At 41.5% G+C, this 22,692-nt stretch overlaps 1 protein-coding gene across 3 annotated transcripts in view; it reads right to left on the reverse strand.

Annotated features, from left to right (window-relative positions):
* Positions 1 to 22,692, reverse strand: part of slc25a21 (solute carrier family 25 member 21) — a 98,660-nt gene that overhangs the window by 28,964 nt on the left and 47,004 nt on the right. For all 3 annotated transcript variants that reach the window (XM_048974982.1, XM_048974981.1, XM_048974983.1), the window contains one exon: positions 7,661 to 7,709. In XM_048974982.1, the coding sequence (XP_048830939.1) occupies positions 7,661 to 7,709 (49 nt within the window). The remainder of the gene's footprint in view (positions 1 to 7,660; positions 7,710 to 22,692) is intronic.

Here is a 22,692-nt window from a genome sequence, read left to right on the forward strand (position 1 = left end):
TAATACCAGGCCGTAATGGCCAATGGCAGTAGGGCACCAGGGAGGCAAACCTCTCAGATTCGGCCTTCCTGACTACGCGCTCAAACAATGTGTTTATCTGCTGTCATAGGGCAGAAGGGGAAGATTAATGTACACATTCATGACATGTCACTGTAAGGGGGCCGGTGACGGGTCTTTGGGGGACAATTAGATGAGGGAATCTGGGTCAAGCAGAGGTTAAAGAAGCAGAGTCTATGAATTTAGGCCCAATAGTTCTACCTTCACTGCTAACCAATACAGATACATTCATAGATGCAGAGAGACACGCAAATGGACAAAACTGGGGGGGGGGATCCTTATAGACTCATAGAACAGCAGACCACCCCGTCTTCAGAGTTTCACACAATGGAACACACACATGACAGAACTGAATAATTCAAAATACTGTTCTCAAGTCAGTTCCATCCTCGCAGACATGAGAATTTAGGTTGAGCGGTGGAAATTTAAAACAAGCAAAGCAGGCTGAACGCCATCGCAGAGAGTCTGCGCAGACGCAGTGCAGATTCAGTGCACAAGAAAAGATCGCAGCTCTGTAAAGCAAACCTCAACCACATGCATAATTATTTTTTTTTTCTTCAGCTGCTCCCTTTTCTGGGAGCTGAAAACCATTTGAAATATTGGTGAGATGACTGTGGTGCATCTGTCCAAGCCCAGGAACAACCACTAGGACTGGCACAGAGGACAAAAGTTGGCAGAGACATTAAGGTTGGAGCAGCTACACCATACGCCACACAACACAGCTGTGTTTTAAATAGTGCAAGAAGAGTCAGATTACAGGAACGCTCTCGTCCAGACAACTGCTAGGTTGACTATCATCCAACAATATAGCTTTCCCATTCCACTATTTACTGGCTGTTCAGTGCATTCTTCTGTTAGTGCTGTTGAGCTCAGCAAGCATGTGATGGCAGAAAAGAGTGTCGGAAGAAACTGGGCAGCCGTCACAATGCAAACCACCCTCACTAGACAGGAAGATGAATTCCAAGCTCACTAGGATCAAACGGAATTCACATTGCCAAGATCGCCATCGATCAGAACCGCTACATTTTTACAATCACCAACCATGGCAAGAGCATCGCTCCGGTGTCAGGTAGGAATGGTTAAGTTACTTTGCCCATCATCGGCTGGGAGTTTTTCTTCCAGGGAACAAATAATGTGTCACATTTGTGAAGCCATGCCATTTGGCTCAAAACTTTGTATATTCTCCATTTACATGAAGGGGTTCACCGACCATGTCCAGTGGTGTGGTGTGGCTATATTTGCATCAAAGGAAAAGTACTGGAAGGATGGCGTCTATGACAAAGTCTAACAATTTGTAAAAATGACTGAGAATGTCGCCTAGGGATACCAAGTATTTATAAATGCAAAATGACGATAAAATAAACAAGGAATCCTCAAGTAATAAATAAAAATCAAAGATCCCATTCTGTTGCAAATAAATGCACGATTAATTCTCGCCAGTGTAGTAATATAAACCAAGGCCTGGAAGACTCATGCTCTAACAGAATGAAATGATCTAAGACAGTAAAGAAGAACAGAGACTGAAAATATCTGAAGGCAGAAGCCCTGGAGGGATCAAGCATGTGGGTGTTTGTATTAGCTGGGCTGCACTGGGGGACAGGAGAGAGTGTGACGTCCCATGAGGGACCTGGAAGACCTGCTCACAGCAGCGGCGAGGGTGTGTGTGCCGTGTAAGGGTGCGAGGGGAGGGGGCAGGGCGGGGCATAGCGTAATGCAACCTGAATGTAAAGCGGGAGCCCCACTCTGCTCCTCCTAATGAGCATAGCACTGGGGCCGGCCTGATCAGAGTCAGGTGGGCAGAACCCGAGCAGGGAGCCCCCTGCCGAAAACGCCGCCCGACACCCTTTGTTACCTCCAAGTGAGCTGAGACCGGCCCGTGAACCATGTAACTAGGTAGTTTCCAGGTTAATGAAAAGCTGTAACTCTGGCTCCACTGTCTCTTTGGAAGTCTGAGGTCGCCGCAACCCCCAGCCCAGCCACCCCCCGCCCCTGTAGCGGTGATGAGGGCCACATTCTTTGCTCACTCCTCTAACAAGGACCACTGCAATATGTTTGGGGTCTATGCATATTGTGGGAGATATCATACACATATATCCATACATACACCTTTACTTATCATATATATATATATATATATATATATATATATATATATATATATATATATTATGCATAGATGTACATATGATGTATTATACATGTAAACTCAGACGCACGAAAAATCATATGAATGTCCCTAAAATTCTCATCAAAAAAAAGATTTGAATATGGTTGCTATTATAAGTGGTTTTAAAAGGTGGCACATGAGGTCAGGCTGGGAACTGCAGCCAAAGCTGCGCGTACAGTATCTATAAATGTATAGAACAAACAGGAGAAGCACAGCGTGAGAACGCAGCCTGCTGCTGGCATTTCCGTAATTTACCACAATGGAGAGCCATGGTGACCTTTCAACTAAAATTCCATATTCCCCCCACCCCTCAAATCATTTGTCTTTTTTCACTTTTCAATTCCAGTCAAGGAGTTAAACTCTAATTGAAAAAACGAAATATCTTTGTAAGTGTAGTTGGGCGCTCTTTGATTCTATGGCGGTTGAGGGTGGGGGGGGTTAATTTACTCGTGTTGGCTGCCAATTTAGGCAGTAGGCATTAAAGTACTAATAAGAGCCATTCCACTGTGCCTGTGTAGAGGTGCTGCTTTTATTTGGCTCCTTCGGTGTCCAACTGCAAGCCTTCTGCTAATAGATTTCAGTTCCCTTTCAGTTTTCCAATTAGGCCGAGACTGGGCATGTACTGTATATGTGTGTGCAACATGAGTTAGAGCAATGCGTGTTTGCAGTTACACACACACACACACACATGCACGCATGCACACAAACACACACACACACACACACACACACACACACGCACACACGCATGCACGCAAACACACACACACACACACACACATGCACGAACACACATGTAGGGTATACCTATCCTTATGGGGACTGCTCATTCACTTCTATGGGAAAAATGCTAACGCTAACTATGACCACCTTAACTCCCACCCTGCCCTAACAATAAGTAACCAAACAAAATACAAGAGTTTTTGCATGTTTAGTTTTTTTCATAGCAGTTACCGATTTTTATAAAATATAGTTTTCCCTCCATATGGGAAAAAAACGGATATTTATCACGTTATGGGGACATTGTGTCCCCATATGGATAGGCATACCTACGCACGCGCACACACACACACACACACACACACACACACACACGCACACGCACATGTTGCCGTACCTCTCTAAATGGGGACCTGCCATTCCTTTCTATGAGAAAAACCCTAATTCCAATCACAACACCCTTAACCCCCATCCAGCCCTAACCTTAACCATAAAAGAAATAATAGATTTTTTACTTTTTTGATTGCATTCACAGAATTTTACTGAAGTGAGTTTAACAAAGGAGGACATGACATTTTGGTCCCCAAACGGGATCTATGTATGAGTTTATGAATATCATTTTTTTTAAACACCTGCTAAACACGCATTTGTTTAGACAGGAATTCAACTAAGATATTATGTTTAGTTTGTTTTTATATGTACTGCTGTCTCTGTGTTTTATTTCTTTACTGATTTCAGTATTTATACTACTTTTGCTTTGGTTTTAAGTGTTATATGCATTGGTGGAAGTGCCATATAAATAAATGTATTGTTCATATGCTAAAGTCTTCTTTAGATGTTATATACAGCTGTGCTAATATTCAGTACTGAAGGTTCTGGGCTTGGTCTTCAAGCATGTTTATCTACACAATGTTATAGACGGCTAAGCAGCAGGTGCTTTCTTACAGCATGCAAATATTAATGTATTTACTGTAGTCAGTGATGATTTATTACCAACTGTTCAGCGATTCTGTTCGTACCGCTTACGTGATATTAATTTTAGTGAACTATTTCACTATTTGCATAAATACAGTGTCCTTTAACCACTCTCAACCTTTTCTTGGCAGCACAAGACACAACACAGGGGGTCCACCCTGACTAGAAGCCATTGTAGGACACGCAAACACGCACGAGCACCCGCTGCCCCCCTGCATACACCACGGTGACAAAGTACGTCCACCGAAGCTCCATATTACCCAAGATATTGCTTGAGCTCCATGTAAACATTAAGAATAGACCAGTACCTCTTCTCCATGAATTCTTGCCAAATACTATACAGACAAACATGCAAACACAAAAGAGACTCTCTGTGCAATATCAACAGACTGCGGGAGTGTGACTGAAGAGTCAAATCGCAAAGCTCACTCAGTCCGCAGGACACATTTTCGAGAACATTTCTGTGGACTTGATGAATCTGGGAAATGTAACAAAAACTCTGGATTACATCAGGACTGAGTCCTTAGACCGTAACATATGATGAGGAAGCCTGACTTTAGGTCATTGGCGGTCTCATCTCAAAAACAACAAAAAAATGGTCTGAGAAAACGTTTTGCTCTTCAATCGAGTGTCATTTTCAGAAATTTCAGATTCAAGAATTTTACAGTGAGAAGTTTAACATTTCAATTACAATAGACAAAAAAAAATAGTCATCAAGTAAATATGCACACCTCTAAAATGATCCTGTTAATTAGTTGTCCTAAGATTACATTCTTATCTAAAAACAGACGAGACAGATGCTGACGCATCTCAGAAGCCCCCAATCTAAAAAACAAGCTGAACAGACTCAATCTATGCAATTATCACAGTTCCAGGCAGAGGATTTCTACTGAACTTCACCTCCGGACAGCGAACAGGAGGCCAAGTTGAAAACCATGGCGTACGACGTGAATGCCGCTTTTCTCTTTCCAGCTACAAAACAGGGGGCATTAACACGTAATAAAAGATAACGTCAAAGTAACAATGACAGCTCTGTTTAGCGTCAAGCATGTCATCGGGCCTATTGTCATCCATTTAGTGAGAGCAGGAGGAAAAACATCACGTGTGACACATAAACACAGCCGTGTTTTAAGGGGTTGTTTTATCGCTCTTTTAGGAGCATTACAAAGAAAATAGAAAGTGCACTTTTAACCCCGACCTCGTACGAAGAGAGACGGCACACAGATTTCACCTGTAATAAACCCCATACTTTCTGCCATGGGTCACAAATCTTGTTGCACGACTTTGGGGTATCTGATACCCACGGATGTCCCCCCACCCGGCATTATCCTGAGGTTCACCTCCCCACCCCACTAGCACCCTCCTCCCCTGTTTGGTGCCTGCCCCTTCAAAGCACCACTGGCCCACTTTTAAGGCACGCCTAGAAGTTTATTTACCAAGAAACTACTGCTGTAAATGACAGACAAGCAGCAGAATTTATTGACAAAGGGGGGATTTATGGGGGGGGGGGGTCGCTCTGGAGTCGAGCCAAAGGTCTTGGCATGGCTCGCCAGAGACCGTAAAGCTTTAGTAGTGGCCATGATCTGTTAACTGCAGATGAATGGGGTAGAGAGCAAAGGGCTTAATCATTTTCCTGGCTGGGCCACTGCAGTGCTGGTGTAAAGAGTGAGCTGGAGGCAAGGCTGCGGGCAGCAATACAGGGGAAAAAACAATTGTTCTCAGAAGCTTTGATTTCAGCTTCATATTCCTTTGACAACCACAAGCTATGAAGAAATGGTTGGAGTTAAATTAAATAACAAGGTCTGAAGAAATTGAATAATTTGCAAAACATAAAAAATGTACCACTTAAGCGCAGAGGGGGAAGAATGGGTAAATGGTGCATTTCATTTTCCACAAAATGGTTTCGTTTTTTTTTTTTTGGCATTCGGGTGTACCATGCGGCGCACAGAACAGGAAGGACTGTCGAAAAGGGGGGGGGGACATATTAGTTGCAGGGTTTAATGACAGACATAGCAGGAACATCCATAACCACTGTGAAAAACATCTCATGTTATAGGTAATTTCTGTGGGCTGAAACTTTCAGTAGAGATGTAACGCTACACAAAAATCATGGTTTGGTAGGTAACTCGGTTTTCAAGTTATGGTTCGGTACGTATCCGGTACAGCGAACGTGAAAGAAACAAAACATAAATTGCTTCTTTTTTCTTTATTAAACGGTGGTTTGCCGAAAAAAACTATGACTATCTTTCTTAAATGGAAAGTCTCTGTCGAAACTGCTGCAACCTACTAATAAAAAACTAAAACTTACTTAAATCAAAATAAATATTCTCTCAAGTAAATAAAAAAATACAATTAATATCCATTATGGTGCACATTCAGATAATTAACTGTACCTGATCTGTACTGTATTCACATAAACACTTTTCAGCTTCATATTCAAATTGTGCAACAAAAATATTGTCTCAGAAATACAAAGCAGAACAGAATAAATATCCATCATGGTGCAGCATAAAAAATACCTGCGCTGTACTTGGATTCACATTAACAGCATGCAGCATCCCGATAACATGTACGCGCGCATGCGTAATGGCGCGGATTCATCCGCCCCTTCCCGAATGCTGCTCGGGAGAAACATACAAACACACGATGATTCCGCATTTGCTGCATTCGTTCAGCACATATGCGTACCGAATCGAAAAAAAATGTCGGTACGAATATGTGTACCGTTATATTCCTGATATTCAGACACACCGCCCAAGTGTCTAGTTTCTGCAACATTCTGCAGGTCTGGCATTGCCCTAAGACCACACTTGACAGGTTTGAACTCCCAAGTATAGCCTTGGAAATAACGGCCTGTAGGACTATGAAAAAAATTGGAGAGAATTTCTGGTTAAATAGCTTTTCCTTTTATGTTTCCTCTTAGTTCTGTGTACATAGAATTGAGAAATCTTTTTTTGCATAAAATATACTGATTGATCTGCAGGATAACCATCCTACAAGCTTCATAGTTGGACACACACATTACATGCAATGTTATGTGATTAATTAAGTGAAAAACAATTAACCAGACAAAGTGAACGAAGACAAGTCTAGGGTAGAATTGCCAAGGCCAACAACAGGAGCAAAAAGTTGGGCAAAACAATAAATTGTGTAGGATGCATAGGGTAGAGCTGCTGTCCTCAGTGAAAAGTGGAATTTAACAGTACTCAGTAAATTCAGTCATCATGTGGCCACTGTAATTCAGCTCTACAACCTTACCATGCGACACTGATATTGGTAATAACATATTCATCCATCTGTCCACCCACTTACACTGAACAGGGTTACAGGATACTATAACATATTCATAATATTTGAGTAAGTACAATTTAATTAAATATATATATAAGGTCCATTCATTTAGTGATTTAGTAATTTATATAGTCAAAGACAGAAATCAGTATCTTTATGCAATGTGGTCACAAAACACTCAGTTTAAACACAATGACTTTACTGCAATTATTAATACACACATCATATAAAAAAAAAAAAACAGCTTTTCTTTCTGCACAAACTGTTTTCCTCTTGTGATTTGGGACTAGAAAGAGACATTGGGGAGGCAGCTGAGAGAAAGACTACCCTGATTATCTAGCTGCTGTCTGTTTGAGAGGATTCATTACAGACTATGGGAGGAGTAAAGGGCATTTAGGGAAGTGGAAGCCATTCGATCTGGGTGGAACAGTGCAGCCATTAAGATCTTACCTGGTCTTTATCACGTCCAGCGGGTGCATGAGGCAAATCTCCACCAGACCTGGGAAAACAAAAAACCAAAGGAGCGCAGTGAGGGGAAGACGTCCTCATAACACTGTCATTCATCCACTTACATTCCACCATTGCACAAAAAAAACTTGTGAAATTTTGCACAGTATAGAAAAAAAAGTCCCACAATAATGGAAAAAAAATACAACAAAAACCTATTACACTGCAAAATAATTCAGGACTTTTTAAAAGAGTCTTGTGTGCCAAAGGACTCGATCTGATATACACGGCCAAAAATCTGGATCAGGTTACATTATGAATCATGAGCCTTAAATCCGTTTGGACGTCTCTCTAAAGCTGGCCAACCTGTACACGCAGCATAGCTTATCTCCCCAAAAGAGGTGTAAGCAAAGCTTGGAAGTTCAAAAGCAAGAAAATAAAAACAGAGGCCTCTTAAGATATATATCCAAATATCACCAGAGTGCATAACCACTGTCAGATTACCCTGCAACTTGTTTTGACACAACTTTGTGTCTCTCTGGCAGGCCCAAATCCACAAATATTTCTTAACATATAAAATCAAGATGTACAATATACATGAACACCACAGATGTCTGCCCACCATATGTATATGTGTGTGTGTGTGTGTGTGTGTGTGTCCAGTCTCACAGGCATTTATTCGAGCCTGGGGGTTAATTCTGCCAAGCTTTACAGTTTAGCGTAGCACAGCAAAGAGCCACATGCCCTGTGACGTGCTGGTCTGGGCTCCAGGCCCCCATTAGCCTGACCAGCAGAAAAGTGGAGAGGTGACCGGATGGATGGAAACTTCTCTAACTGTACGGAAAAGCAGCAGCCTCCCAAAAAGCAGAAACAGAATCAGAGGCTTCAATAGTTCAGCTTATAGTCTGGGTGACTGGATGAGTAACTCCTGCACATTCTAATACTTAAACTCCGAAATTAACTCCATTTCAAGTTTTCTACAAACGCTTCCTCATGCCGGGCAGCCCTCAAACCGGGTCGGGAAAGTCCTCAGCACCAGAAGGTTTCATTCACTGACTCAAGTTTTTCAACTTAAAGGAGAATTCCAAGCAAAAACGTGCAGTTTTATTCCATGCTCTGAGCATCTCACTCACTACAAGATGATTCATCACACCCGCTTCTTGCGAAGAGGTTTTACATGGCATTTGGGTGGCGACATTTCTGATTCGTATTGGAAGACTACGAACTCCATGTTTTATGGATTTCATTATGAATGTTCACAGATTACGTTTCTGGTCACAACTTGTTCAATTAAGACAAAAAAATCCTTTGTGTAACTGTGCTGCCTTCCTATGAGCCTTGGGGCTAGAAAACAAATAAGTGCAGGTTAAATGATAACAAAATGACAATAACATTTTTCCTATACAAAATGCACACGTCTCATTGTAAGGAAAACAACCCTAAGAGTGACTGTTTTATCAATTACGAAACCAAAACAAGCCCTATTTGGCAAAGAATTTCTCTTTTGACATTCTCCCTGCAATTTACTTTAATAACTTCCAAAAGATTCCTCTTGTATACTCAGCTGTTCTTCCCATTTCTTTTTAAGTTTCTCCATTTTCAATACATATTAGACTTTGACCAAGCCACTGGCTCACTGATGCATATCCTGGATATTTACTTTGATGAAGAATAATAAAGGAAGAAAAGAAAAAAAGACTGCAATCAATCGTCATAGGAGAGATTGGTACAGTGCCCGCTGCTCCAAACTGGAGTACAAAAGAAATTACCTCACTGATGAACTTTAAGATGGAGCTACAGCCAGGTTTAACATTCACGTGCAGAACTCAGCACTACAAGGTCTACTACAATGACATCACATCAGTATAATTTCCACCAGTTAAGTTTAACGCACAACCTGCACTTCTGCAGAAGAAAACAGCGATTATTCATTGTTTCCTAGTAAATCGATAATGGATAGAGACTTTGGCTGTAGTGCTCATGTCACTACGGTATCCCAGTAAGAGAGATTAATGAGTTATTGAACATTTAACCCCAAGTTTATACTGGTGCAGAGATGGGGTGGGAAAGAGAAAATACATCCTGGTATCTGATAACATCACTCAGGTGCTGGTACCAGTAGCAAGTACTAGTAATGTAAGGAGATGTAAGGGAACTTGGGAAGATTTGGCCCATTTCCAAGAGGAACACGTGGTCCCGTCTTGTGAACCAAACACAAGCATCATTTGTTAAAAAATGACATCTTGGGGCCCATTTATTTCCCGTTTCTCGTGGTCGGAGTTGAGCCACAATAACATTTGTAGAGCAGAGATTAATTAATCATTGCTGCCATCTGCTTTGGTTCTTTGGAATTAATCACAACATGAACAAGCAACAAGAACAGCAAAGCGTTACGCCGGACAGATCATCCACACTGCTTTGCCTCGAAGACGCATGCACTTGGACAGGATCCGAAGAGGAGAGCAGCATCTTAGCCACCGAAAGAAAACCGATAGTTTAAAGAGGCATCCCATCATGCACCAGAAGCTTCCACCTATCCTTAACTGCCAAAACAAACTCACCCTCCATACCCCCCTTTGGGCCGACATCTGGGGTAGCTTCACCCAAACTTGAAGGAACTGCATCAGCACTCCATTGCAATCCTCTAGACAGTCAGTGGGTGGAGCAGTGTTTAAAGAATGGGACTGAAGAGTGACGGATCTCTACAGAGGTACTGTAACTGTACGTTTGAGGGTGATATTAGTCTAACTGCTTCGGTTACTGCTCTATAAGTGGGCAGTTTCATAATTTTTGACTCCATACAAACCTTTGCTTAAAAGCTTGCTTATAAAGGAAAAGGAATCACCAGAGCATGTATGCAAGTAGAAAAATGCGGGAATTAAACTGCCCACGTAAAGAGCATTGCTAAGCAAAGCCTAATGTGCACGAATCAAGGGTAACAAGTCACTACCACAATCAGACGGGAAAGATGTGCAAACATGCAACACAAACAGGAACTGGTGATTCATTCAGGTGCGGTCAGTATTCAACAGTCTGGTCATAGATGAGTGGGTTTCGAAAATAGAGTGCATACTTGAAATCCTATATCGAAGATGATCTGTTCTTGCGAATATGACGAGGACAAGCCATACGACCAACGCCTAAACAAATGTCTTATCCAAAAATGATGACTTTAGCCTGCCTGCCAAATTCCCTACTCCCCCCCCCCCCCCCCCCCCCCGATCTCAGAAACTGGCTCATATGACTCATATGACACTTATACGAATGAACATGCTTCGTGCACCTGAGAAGACCAGGATGACCACACTGCTGAGCCACCTGAAACTACTGCTCAGGCTAAAACTAATTAGTCGGGGAGGTTTCGTGTCTGGATGTAAAATGTGACTCCTGCAGAACCGAGGCTGAAAAGCATCACGTCACTTGGCACTCACAGAAACAGTAGGACATTCATTGTTAAACTGTAACACTTATGCATAGATGAGTAACCAGTGCGTGTCTTGTACCCTAACCCCTCCATTGTTGACAGTGTTGCAATATTAAGAATATGCGAAGTGCTCACGACAAGAGCTGCACATATCTTCCAGGATTCTACACTCTTTCTGAGACATCATCCCCTCCACTACCTGGCCCAAAGTTCTAGTAAACCTGGTGTTCCCTGGGACTGCTTAGAAGCGATGTCCATGATGACACTGTGCGCTGGTTCCAGATCAAAGGTGCGGTACGGAGGAAAGGACCAGGTGTCCTTCATTTGGCTCTAACGAATGTCTCCTATGAGCTCGTGCTAAGTTCAGGCAGACTGGAGGGGAGAAATGATCAGCAACGTCTGGGATGGGGGAGGGTGGTTGGGTAGGCAAACAGATTTTTGACCAAATGACATTTTTCAAATAAGTCATTTGGTCAGGTCAAGTGGAGTCGCATTCTAGTTATAACCTGCAAAATAACCGACCAATGTGTTTAAAAAAATTTTTTTAGACACTAAACCATTGTGGTCTTTTATAGTGATATTTGTTCATAAACCTCAAACATGCAATGGAGAATTTGGAACTTGTCTTTGCTGAATGTGTCATTATTAAGCAGATGAGAGAGAGGAACCACCCTCCATATGCGCATTAACGAGTATTACGAAGGTCAGCTCTGCAAATCAGCCCGTGGAATCACCAGGAAGGGGATGACAAGGCAGTCAAAGATTTCTATGGAGGAACCTCAGAGGTACAAACCCCTCAAACAGAAGTGCAAAACGGATATGAAAACACAAATGGTGCAGCTCAAATGAGAAGCTGATTGTGTGTCTGTTTTCGTTCGGGCAGCTGGGGTAACAGCAGACACCAGGAGGCTGATAAGGGGGAAGTGGATGCAGAGGAACCAGATGAAATGTGTCAATGATCTCCCTTAGTCAGCTAAACAGCAGTGTTGCCTGCCAGTCCATTTCTGTGTACTCAACGTCTCACACACAAAATGTACAGACAACTACTGCATACACACTTTGTAAATGACTCCACAACCCCACAGGAAAGTGGACTGTCCACTCTGTCTCTGGAGTCTAGGAAGCAATACCGAATATTTGTGACATAAATGGCATCAAACACACTGAACACATATTGGCTTGAACTTAGTTATTAGCAGTATATGACCGTGAGCAAAGTACTCAACTTCAGCTGCTTCAGGAAACATCCCATTTTATAACATTCAGCCTGAAATGCCCATTATTCTGAATAACGACACTGCCAACGCGAAGAGACACGGCGGCGAGAAAGGGGCAGTTTTAACTGAACCAGGTGTTTTCCATTTCCTGAATTTTATTACAGCCTTCAGAATATTTTCCTTTTTCTTTTGAATTCATCACTAGAAATGAGACCCATCAGGAGATTTAGGAATTAAGACAATGCAGTCAGGAGAGAGCAACCGTGAATGGGAGAATTCAGCGACGTAGCACTCGCATTGTCCTACATCCCACACAGGTGAGGATTTAGAGAAGTAACTGATTCATGTACGCTGGTTGATAGGGTGACCGCATGTCCGGATTCCATCTGGACCCTCCGCTTATCCAGCTCACTGTCCAGACTGCTGATGGCTGTCCTCTTTTTACCCCATTTTACCCCCCTTGTCCTCATTCTTCCCTCCCCCATTACCTGCATCGCTGTCAACATCTACCTCTACTCTCTTCAATCCCCGATCACACAAAGAACGTGAAATACCCACCAACACATACTATAGAAGGCAGGAACAGCCCTGTTTGCGAATACATTTTTTATGCCGTTCTCTTGAGATAACCGGACAATAATCTTGATAGCTATACCGTTCTCGGCTACCGTTGTATGTGTATGATAATACCACCGTTAGTCCTTCTGTCTGGACACAGGTGTCCTCCATTTTGGAGTCATACCAGTGGTCGCCCTACTGGTTGCACGGGCTCATATTGGAGAAGACAGCCGATCACTAAGCAGCAGACTGCATAGCTGCAACAGGAATGCATTTGCTGATAAAGTAAATGAGCTGATGCGTAAAATATACCGCGGGACGTCCGGAGAGAGAGCTGGAGCCACATGCTAGCCCACACTTGTGTGCACTTGATCAGGCGACTCGACGAGAAGGATCCCCCATACTACTGCATCGTAACAGAGAGCCACTTGTCAGCACACACTACCGTTTAATAGCAGGTTGATTGCAGCTGGCCTCATGCCACCTGGGACTTTCCCTCCCTGCTGCAAAGCCAATAAGGTGTGTTGATTGCAAGTCAATTTTATGTTATGCAAGTTTATGTTGTGCAATCAAAAATCCACTTTCCTTAGAAATGACAACCGTAACTGCATTTTTGAATATCCGTATAGTCAAGGATGTAGGAAAGAGTTTGATATTGGTGGGAGAACAACTTAATGATTTAAATGTTAGGTTCTACTTTTTTTGGGGGGTGGGGGCTTTGAAGCCAAATTAAATACTGGGGTGTAAACATCTTCCTGGTTCCTATGCTCCTGTATCCATTGTTCAGCAGAACATTTTGAGCACCTTACCTTCTGAGAACCTTCAGCCTGCAGCCATGGTTGGAAGTCCGGGAGAGTTTCATTTTGCGTGAACCTCTTCACATGCCAGAGATGCAGGTTCAAACAGTGGTCGAGTTGTAAAAATATGTCAAGGGAGGTGGTGGGGGGTGTGGGCAAAATTTGCAGGGGGTGGGCGGAGACGGTGAGGATTAAATTCTGTTTCAGTCCAGAGTCTGGCAGTTGAGTACCCCAGCTATAATTTAGGGCAGCTACAAACCAACATTAATGTAATATTTTTTGTGAAGTATAATTTCAGGAATGATCATACATTAGTCATTACTGTAAACTGTATATATGTATACTTCAGTATATGATACAATTAACTTGGTGAGCTGATGCTTAGTAAGTGATGCTGAGCGGTGAATATATGTGGTTCAGAGGTATATAAACAGATATGTATATATAACAACTACAATCAACAAGAACCATGTGTACAAATCAAAGTATTTTTTAACTCTTGGAGCTTTCACTTGGAGTACACCAATTCCTTGTCCTCAAATCAACAAGGAATATAAGCGAACAAGTGGATATATCTGGGCTGGTGGCTGAATTTATGTTCTGAACGGTTAAGCGTGTGTCAGTCTTCTTTTTGTGGAAAATATGCAAGAGCTGGCATAATTGGAAAGACTAGGTGAGGCACGTTTCACTGGGTGGGCTTAAAAACGCGTCGTATTCCATAGCAATCAACATTTAAATTGAAGGCCATACGAAATACATTTAAATCTATTAGCTTATTGAGGCAGAATAAGTTTTGCCTCACTGAAGTTGGCTTCATCAACCTAAGGGTGGTGCTATTTTGCAAAATACTTTTCCAGATATTTTTCAAACAGAGGCACTTTTCTGGTTTAATATGGAAATAGTCATTGTGATTATATAATGGGATTAGAATGATATTTTATGTGATATCAATGCTGTGTTTTTTTCCATTTTTGGTGATATTCTGCTTCACCTATTGCCTTAAAGAAACTGCCATTGATGACAGTACATTTTTTACTTTTTGTGATTTCTCCCACAGGGAGAATGGCAGCCGTGAGCATTCCATGGTAGCAGGTCCCCGGTTTATACGTATAAAATATCTGAACAGAAACTGTACTTTATTACACTCTGAAAACCTGCACCTAAATCAACTTCAGTGAATTATGATGTCAACACAGTTGACAGGAGATAATCATGAGGTCACCCCCCATTTTTTTTCAGGAATAAAAGTCACAAGACTCTAACTGTTTCTCTCCCTGTCATTTAACCCTCTCCTTTAGCCTCAGCCGAATTATTTTTCCAGCAAATAATGGCACAGTGTGTGGAACTATAAAAATGATTGATGGATTGGTCTGGTCTGACTTGTCACCAGTTTGAGTTTCCTGAGTTGTTTTGCCTGCGCAAACAGAAAACTGGATCATTCCATTATTTAAAGATGTGCTTCTTTCAGTATCGCAGTAGGTCTGACAGGATCTGTCACACAACATAGTTATGCTTTTAAACATGGGGCCAATTGTAAGTCAACAATAGGCAGTGCTTTTGTTGACAGATAATCAACAAAAAAGACACTGAGAATGGATACTGGTATTATTGTCACTGGTATTACTGGTATTATTGCATTGGACTATAACAAGATGAAACAATAAAAAAAAATGATTTTCAAATCCATTGACTTTAAATGAGAGGATTTCAACTGTCTGCATATGTAATAGTGCTTTCCAAGATGTGGAGTCAGATTGACAATCAGGGTTGGCTTTGGCCAGAGGGCTGCTCTGCACATCCCACCAAGTGGAAAGGAAAGACAGAGCTGTGACAGTTTATGATTGCTCCTACGCAGGGGTTAGCCAGAAGCTGAGAAGGTAGCAGGGCAGAGGTGAGCCTTCCCAAGCAGAACTAAGGGCCATTGCACCAATTCACTATCCATCGACGCATACTGCTCACACCAAACAATAGCGTCAATACATTTATAAATGTACAGGCATTAAGAGAATAAATCTAAAGGTATTTGGTGAGAAGCTAAGCATGACCAAACATCACAGGGTAAAACTTAAAAACATACAACATATAAACGTAATACCGAACGTATTTAGGATACAAATCTAATTCCACAACATGACTCATCCGCAGAAAAGTGCAACATTTCTACAGTCACTTCACTTCTTGGTAATATAGGACTCAAAGTAAGTTCCTCCCCATCTATGCAGCAAACCCCCCCTAGTGTAATCTTTGTGAGAGATTCCAGGAAATTCATCACGTTTTTTTTTTTTTTTTACGTTATTCAGATACGTTTACTTTTCTATAGGTGAGTGCAGAAAAAAAGCAGGACAGATTTCATACATCCAGCATGGACTCTGCATGTGCGCATTTCAGCATGCTGCTACCCCCGAGCTGAGGTCTAAGTAACGAGGAAGCAGAACCTTCTGGTGCTGGCCGATTCCTGCGAAACATCCATATGAAACAGTCCCTATTGTGCAACCCGCATCAGCCCTCCTGCTACCTCTTTCACCCGAAGAAACACCCGTTTCAAAAGAGATGGAGGCTGGAATGAAAAACAAACAAGAGGGACTGTGCATTGCACCAATTTGTCATCCCACATAATAAAATGCTGATTTTTTTGAGCAATAATTATCTCTCAGCATCATCGACAGATAAACACACAGCATTCCAGGCTTATCGAAACTTGCCAGCTTAAACCAAACTGAGATGAGATATAATTCATCATAAGAAAAAGCATGTTGTCCTTAATACCCACAGATGTGTGAAAGGTTATATGAAGCAGATCTCTGGCAAACTATAGTGGTTTTGCATAAAAACCAAAATGGCTGGGAAAGTCATGAATAAAATTACCTGAAAGGCTTTATATAGTAATTTCATTGTTTACATGAACATTCATAATACTCCCTACAGTTTACAGAAATGTAATTTGACATCCTGATCTTAAGCATCATTGGAAGTTTTCTTCACGTAAACATCTTCACATCTCTGCATATTGCAAACTATTTTTGGAAATACGTCAATTTAAGGTCTACTCCTTAACTATTAACTATAAACTGTTACTAATCATTTGGTAATAATCAGTAAAAAAATGTGTTTTGAAGATATCTTACTCTTGACTCACAAAGTTTTTAATACAGAGCTTGCAAATTACATTCAACTAAAAAACAATGCATTGGTAAGCATACTTAGAAATTAGATATATCTGAGCCTTAACCATCTGCTCATTAGGCATTAATAAACTGCTACTAATCCTTTGGTAATATGTTAGTAAATTAAGAGATTCAGTTACAATGAAACGTACAATGAAATGTATTACAAAGATATGTTCCTTCCGTCTCACAAAGTTTTTACTAAACGGTTTGTAAGTACTCAATTATAACTCATTTCTCAGTATGTTTGCCTGTTGTTTTAGATTTGCAAGTCATTTACAGGCTGTTTTGTAAATACCAGGAGCAAGATATGATTGTAATATATTTCTAAATAGGTTTGTGAATGAATATTTCGCTCTAGTAATATATCATCAAATAATGAGTGACAATTCATTAATAATTAAGGAGCAGACCGTAAATTAAAGTGTTATAGGTTTTTTTTTGCATAAATGTACCTGGCAAGAATATACTGTGTTGTCCGGGTCCCCTTAGTATACATGTATGAACACGTGGGACTGAAGCCCACCTGCACCGATCACCACTTTGTTAGCTCAGGTCCTGGATGACCTGCGTCTGACGCCTGCTTTTCTTCTAAGAAAGGTGCTTAAGAAATACTCCTTTCTGTGGACATCCAGCTGTATAAATGGATGAAACTATAAGCTGAGTCACTTTGGGCGAAAGTAATTAAATTACTTGGGTCGAACCATACGTGTAAAAGAGAAATTGTGGTGGTGGGGGTTGGTGGTTTAGCTATTCCGTACACAAACATTGTGTATCCAGGTAATTGGCTCAGCAAACACTGCGAAAATAAACTAGGCAGGTTTCGCAAATATATGTCTGCAGCTTTCAGATGAACCTCAAATGTCAAAGCCTGCCATAGTAAATCCAGGAAGAAACACACCTGGAGAAATAGAGAACAGCCATCAAACTACTACTATAATCCAAGTACAATACTATCATCTAGTCTTTTATACAGTAACAATGTACGGGACAATATAAATAGGTGGGCAAGAACTCTAAACATTTTAACACAGATTTAACTGAAGCAATTTATTTTTTAGAAATTGCAATGGCAACTGAGTACATATATCAGGTCAAGCATCTACAATTGTGCATATATATATATATATATATATATATATATATATATATATATATATATATATATATATAAAATTAATTTTACAGGATGGCAAAGTACAGAAAAGTCTTCTATTAGAATGGCAAGTTGTGACTGATAATTTGTCAAGTTACATGCAAGTCAGACAGATCATTCTTCTGTGGAAAGTCTTACTAGTTGTAAGATAAGTAGCAGCCTAAAGACACTGATGATATTTAATATTTAACATTTAAAAATGACCATAAGGTGGTATCAGCCACAAGGTGGCCTGGTTTCAGCGGCTCAGGAGAGACGCGTAGAGAGCTCAGCGCTGAGGTCGTCTCACACGTGGACGTGGCGATTAATCACCCGGGCTGAAACCCGGCTTCCTGTCTCGAGAACAACGTCCGAGCGACTCCCAAACAGCCTTTAATTCCCCCGCTAAAGACCTCGGAGGGGCGTTCAGGAAAACACAGGCGCTGTCTCTGATGACAAGCGGAGTTTATTGAGGAGCCATCGGGTTAGGGTTAGGGTTATCTCCCGGCTCGGCAAACAGAAGGCATTCCACAGCCTGCCTGAGCTACTGCCACCGCTGCTTCATCTGTTATCACTTCCCCGGTGTCAGTTTCCAGAGGCTGTCTTCCCCTGTTCTCAGGTCACCAGCCATGAATCAAGTCAGATGAAAGGAGGGCAGGACGGGGAGGTGGGGGCAAACGAAAGCAAAAGGGGGGATAATAAGACAACAGGAAACCGCGTGAGGGATCATCCTCGGCTGGTTTTTCTGTGCCACGGCTGGTTCAGCGCACAGTGTGGCCCGATTTCCATGCCCACTGGATCACGGTACTTGGAGTTTTCAGGGAGATGCTGGGGACGCGATATCTACAGTATTCGAGAGCTTGGAAGCGGGGAAATTTCTAAATTCCTAATGTCAACATAAAAAAAAAAAAAAAAGTTCCTCAGACTTTCTCTCCACCTCATGACACTTAGCTATCGTTACCTCATAAATGTAAAAATCGCGGATTCCTGTTCGAGTGGAAGTGACGGGTCACAGAGAGTAAAACCCAAACGGCAGAAAGTAATGATTCAATTTGACTCTGTTTGTGTTCGGCTGAGTTGGCCGAACGACCCGACTATTAAACCCCGTGGATGTTTGAAGCCACAGAGCCTCTTTGAAATGGTCGAACTGGATGAAAACGGGCCTCAGATTTGTCTCCAACATGCAAATGGAAAACGAACCACATGGAAGAGGATGAGTGAAAAGGAAGAAAGGAAAGGATGAAAGAATGCAAATTGCACGGCCAAACTGATACTTCACCGGATGCTCTCTTGCCAGCGTCAGTCTCTGCACTAGTGTGCACACAAATTTTATTTTAAAGTGCTGTCCACACAAGGTGGAAAAACACCAAGCAAATGAAGTGAATGCCACAGTCACAGTCCATCACTGGGGACACTACAGTGTGTCCACTGGAAACAGCAGCCAGAAAGCAGGAAGACAGCGAGTGACATTATCCCCTACTGGCTTGATTCATAGATGATGAAAAGGTTGTTCAAGTGTTTACAGTCCAAAAGAAAACAACAAATACCAAGGGTGAAAGAACCTGGGGGGGGGGGGGGCAATATTTCATATTTAAACTATTAGGTAATGCCCCCCCCAATATCAACTCTCCTCTATGCCATTGACAATGTCAACAACAACACAATTCTTATTATTATGATTAAGAACATTTGAATTTAATACTAATAATTTATTATTTATTATAAATAGATTGTTTATTGGATAATAAGGGTTTTCCTTTAGTTGATGTCATTCATCAAAAGACTATCATGGTCCATTAACAGCACTCTTCATTTACACAGTCACATTACACACAAATGATAAGATATACTGGGCTGTTCGTATCACAGGGAGCAAATATACAACATTCATTCTACACAGAACACAGTGTTTCTCAATCTAGTCCTCAGGGACCGTCCATGTAGACTGTCTGGCAGGGAGCTGGGAGGGAGCAAAAACGTGAACCGTCTGGCAGGGAGCTGGGAGGGAGCAAAAATGTGGACTGTCTGGCAGGAAGCTGGGAGGGAGCAAAAAAACGTGAACCGTCTGGCAGGGAGCTGGGAGGGAGCAAAAATGTGAACCATCTAGCAGGGAGCTGGGAGGGAGAAAAAATGTGGACTGTCTGGCAGGAAGCTGGGAGGGAGCAAAAAAAAGTGGACCATCTAGCAGGGAGCTGGGAGGGAGCAAAAATGTGGACTGTCTGGGGTTTCCCCAAGGACCAGGTTGGGAAACACTGCTGTAAGCTACAATGAAGGAGTCATTATTTTATTCATGTAAACCAACATAAAACTGCTAGGCAGGTTAATTTTGTGCCACAATAACCTAACAAAGGCCATCGCGGTGTAACATGTCACATTCAGTACATTCACATTAGCTGAAGTGTGGCCTCTTCTTGTAAGTGTCCACAGCATGGCACAGGGGTACAAGTCCAGTGGAAAGAGGGCCCCCTACTGTCCAAGCGTTCATACCCCAAAGCATTTTTCTCCACCTCCCCTTTCAGAGAGCACAAGTGAGACCCAGAGCTAGGCAACAGATACTTTAATACAAAAAAATTACCACTAATCTCTATGTACTGGATAGAGGTGCAATATTCTTACATACTGTATCCAGCTTCTTCCACCTCTACAAAAACATGCAGAAATCGTGGCTGCAACAGAGGGCACAGCGTGAATAGTTAGTCCATAAAGTCCTTAAATGGCGTCTGCTCAAGCAGCGTGAATGTGAGACATACCGCGAAGGCTGCTGTGTCAGCCAGTCTCAGCTCTTAACTAACTATTCATTGAGATACTACAGTAGGTAAAAGCCTCGCACAAATTCAAATCACAAGACGCAATATATTTTTGAATATAAATGGTAAATTTCTATTACAAGCATTTATGATAATAAAATATGCCCCTTAATTAATGAAATACTTTGTGGAATCTGAAGTACATAAAGTATCACGCTAAGAAATGCATTTGCGTGTACTTGGTGGTACGGTGGCACATCAGCCTCACGCTTCTGGGGTCCAGTACACGGCTGTGTGTGTGAGCAGACTGCATGCTCCACACATGGCTAATCTGGCTTCCTCCTACAGTCCAAAGATGGTGATCTAGTATCTCTAAACTGTCTATAGTGCTTAATTGTGGGCGACTGGCTGTGCAGCTCATGACAGACAAGCGTGTTCCTGCCTTGCGCCCTGTGGTTTATCAAAGAGGTGACTGGCTGCCCATGTCCTTCTAAAGGGTGATTACAGAGCACGAATGTTTTTATTCAGTTTAATAGCATTTGTTTAGCTGCTGTTCACGGGCCAAAGTATTTACCAATTGAGCATTAATCAATAACACTACAACACTACAAGATGTTTAGTGACATCATTTCCCAATTAAGCCAAACAACAGTTTGGTTTTGAAACAGGAAAATTACAGGTATTGTTTACCTCACAAATTCGGCTTTGTGATTTCAATTTAAATATTTCAAATTCCAAATAAACAAACAGATTCATATTTTCACCAGCTTAATCAAGCTAATTATTTAGGAGCCAGATGAAAAAACCAGTGGACATTGAATTAAAAAGTCATGCAGTTAAAAAAACTAAATAAATTTAATGTTCAAATGGATTACAAGCATATCTGAGACGGCGTTAAACTTCTTGGAACTCAAACTGCAGAGACATGATTTAAAGCCAAAAAAAGAAGTTAAATATATGATTAAAGAATGCATAAGAATATTTCCAGTTAAACGTAGAACTGAATTGAATAATAGACAAACTGGCAAATTGTATGAATGCAGCCTTTTTGGACATTATATTCTATATTTAACATCTGAAATTTCATAACAGTCATACTTTGTCAGAATTTTCCATCCCCGAGGTAAATGTGCTGCTTTAAATTTTGTATTTCATTAAAGATAAAATCAAAGTTGCTGAGCAAAGATTGTGTGCAAGTTTCACACTTACATTTCCAAAGAAAAATGCACAGGAAAAGTCTGAACTGTAACAGGGAGCCGTTACTGGGATTTAATGAGTTATTTAAACAGCTAAAATTGCATGTTACTTCTGTAAAAGGTCATTGTTTAAGTGGCAGTGGGTAACATTTTGGTGCTAATTTTGGGAATCTCTTTATTACTGTCCGCCTGCTTGCGTGCCTTTGTGGGCAATGACAGTGCATCTCTGGCCGGTTCCAGCAGCATTTAGCATGCGATGGAGACAGAGCGAAGCTGGAGTTCTCTCTGCTCTTGTTTGCTTTAATTTGAAAAAGGAACCAAATATCAGATTAAGCATGCAAGCTCGATTCCACCATGTACCGAGGGGAAAAGGTTCTGAAACCATAAACAAATTAATTTTACTTCAAGGAATGAAAAAAGGAAGATACAGCGATGAATGAACACAAAGAACGCCTTATGCAGTAACTATTCATTTTGGGTGTTTTCCACGTTTTATTGTTCTACAGCAAAATCTAAGTTAATTATAATTAAGACACACGAATAAACTGATTGCATAAGTGTTCCCCCATCTGAATTATTACTTGCTTGAAGCAATTTTGGCAACAGTTACAACTTTGAGTCTACAGTCAGTCACTATCACCTTTGCATATTTGGATTCTGGAATTTTCTGTTGTAAAATTGCACAAGCTCCATCAGGACTGAAAGGGGCGCATGGGGAACAGCAGTTTTGTAGTCCTGGCCACAGTGTTTAAGGTCCGTGTCCATTTTAGGATACTAAAATATGGCTGTTGCTGTAC

The sequence above is a fragment of the Brienomyrus brachyistius genome, chromosome 14, assembly GCF_023856365.1.
Source record: "Brienomyrus brachyistius isolate T26 chromosome 14, BBRACH_0.4, whole genome shotgun sequence".
NCBI lineage: Eukaryota > Metazoa > Chordata > Actinopteri > Osteoglossiformes > Mormyridae > Brienomyrus > Brienomyrus brachyistius.